The sequence below is a fragment of the Arachis ipaensis genome, chromosome B09 (genome assembly GCF_000816755.2).
Source record: "Arachis ipaensis cultivar K30076 chromosome B09, Araip1.1, whole genome shotgun sequence".
Classification (NCBI taxonomy): Eukaryota; Viridiplantae; Streptophyta; class Magnoliopsida; order Fabales; family Fabaceae; genus Arachis; species Arachis ipaensis.
The window spans coordinates 117,960,994-117,962,671 of record NC_029793.2 but is presented as its reverse complement, the minus strand read 5'-3'; the positions used below and the strand labels follow the sequence as shown (position 1 = coordinate 117,962,671).

The following is a 1,678-nucleotide window of genomic DNA, read 5'->3' as shown; positions in this document are numbered from 1 at the left end:
AATGTATTTTATTGTTATCTGTGTAGAGTTGAGTGTGTTGATGCCATAAGAAGGTATCTATCTTATCTCTCGGAGTTGTTGGTACCAGTTTTGTTTTTGCTTTATTGCATCTTCTGCACATGTTTCTCAGTGTATATTTTTCTTTTGTTTACATTATTTATGTATCGGATCAAAATTATTGTTTCCCATTCAAATGGCAGCAATATTTTCATACTTGAGGATGATGAGGTGATGCAAATACTCAAAAAGAGTTGTTCAGACTTTTGATAGACGAAAGAAATTCCTCCCAAGTAATCATTTTGGTTTTGATTTCATTTAATTGTTCTTCTTTTCGGTTTAGTATTTACGGTTCAGGTATGTAAATTTTGCTAATGTACATTTTTTTTTTTTTTCTTAGTCAACCGATGATTACACTGTTCCGAATAGGATGATTTCTCAGTTGATGAACAAGAAAATTGTCTTCATAGTGGATCCTAGACCTGTTGAATATGAATTGAATACATATCTTTACGTTATTCATGCAGTATGTGATGATGTTGATATTGTGAAGTTTTTGGAGGACTCCAGCCATGATAATCAACAGCAGGTGATAAGATAGTTAAGTGAATCTGATGTTGAGTTAGTCAAATTTGTTTCTAATCAGGTCAACCTGAATTGGCTATATTGTTCTGTGTTTTCCATGTGTCATGTGTTAAGGGTTACTGATGTTATTCCTCTGTTGTTCAATTTAGAAATTTGATCTGGATCCCTTTGTTCCTCATTTTCCTTTCGAATTTAAGAATCCAGTTCAGTTTCATTCCAATGCAAGCATTCAATGTTCATCGAGCTCAAGTCCTCTAGTGGGTCATGCTTCACCCATTTCTGTTCTCAACTGAAATTGTTGGGTATTTCTTGACCTAATGCACTTTGATTCTTTATCTCTTGCTAAATATGTGAACAGTCACACATATATTCCTACATATGTATCGCTTAAATTTTTTTACTTTATTTGTTTAATATTTGTTTTATTACTCTTAAAGTTTCATCATACCTGATTTCTTTCTCATCTCATTTTTTTTTGTGGCTTCTGCATTCGTTGTTCTTATATTTTGCTGTGTAATCTGTAGACTGTTAACCATGATTTTCATGCAAGAATTTTGTCTTCACAAGGTTCCAATTTATTTGGGAGTCATCAACCTCTCACTATTAGGGAAGAGCTTCGGAGTGCCTTTAGACAATGTGAAAATACTGTGGAGGTTGTTGAAAGGATGGATGAGTGTGGCGGCTAATCATTTGTTACATTACAATATATATATATATATATATATATATATATATATATATATAATATAATTCCAAGCCTCTAAAGAATTGTTAGAATTTTGCTTACTTGTGTTAAGTAGTTGGAAAATTGGTAAAGTATGTTGTCAACAGATCTATTTTGGTATGTAGTTATCAACTCATTTTTTGGAGTTGTGATCTTTGTGAAACTTATTGTTCTCTTTCTTATGCTTAAGTTTGTATGTGTGAGTATGTTTCTCTGTGTTTTTGAATAAAGCATGGTTATTATATATAGAACTGGGCTTTGTTTGGTATATATATATATATATATATTTGTTTTCTTATAAGTTATTAAAATGTATGGAATAATTTAAATAATGAACCCCAAAATCATTTAAAAAAATGTCTTTTTTTTCAA

At 30.9% G+C, this 1,678-nt stretch overlaps 1 protein-coding gene across 1 annotated transcript in view; it reads left to right on the top strand.

Annotated features, from left to right (window-relative positions):
* Positions 1-1,268, top strand: part of LOC110266921 — a 10,297-nt gene extending 9,029 nt beyond the window's left edge. The window contains exon 3 of the mRNA XM_021111993.1: positions 1,107-1,268. Coding sequence (XP_020967652.1) covers positions 1,107-1,268 — 162 coding nt within the window. The remainder of the gene's footprint in view (positions 1-1,106) is intronic.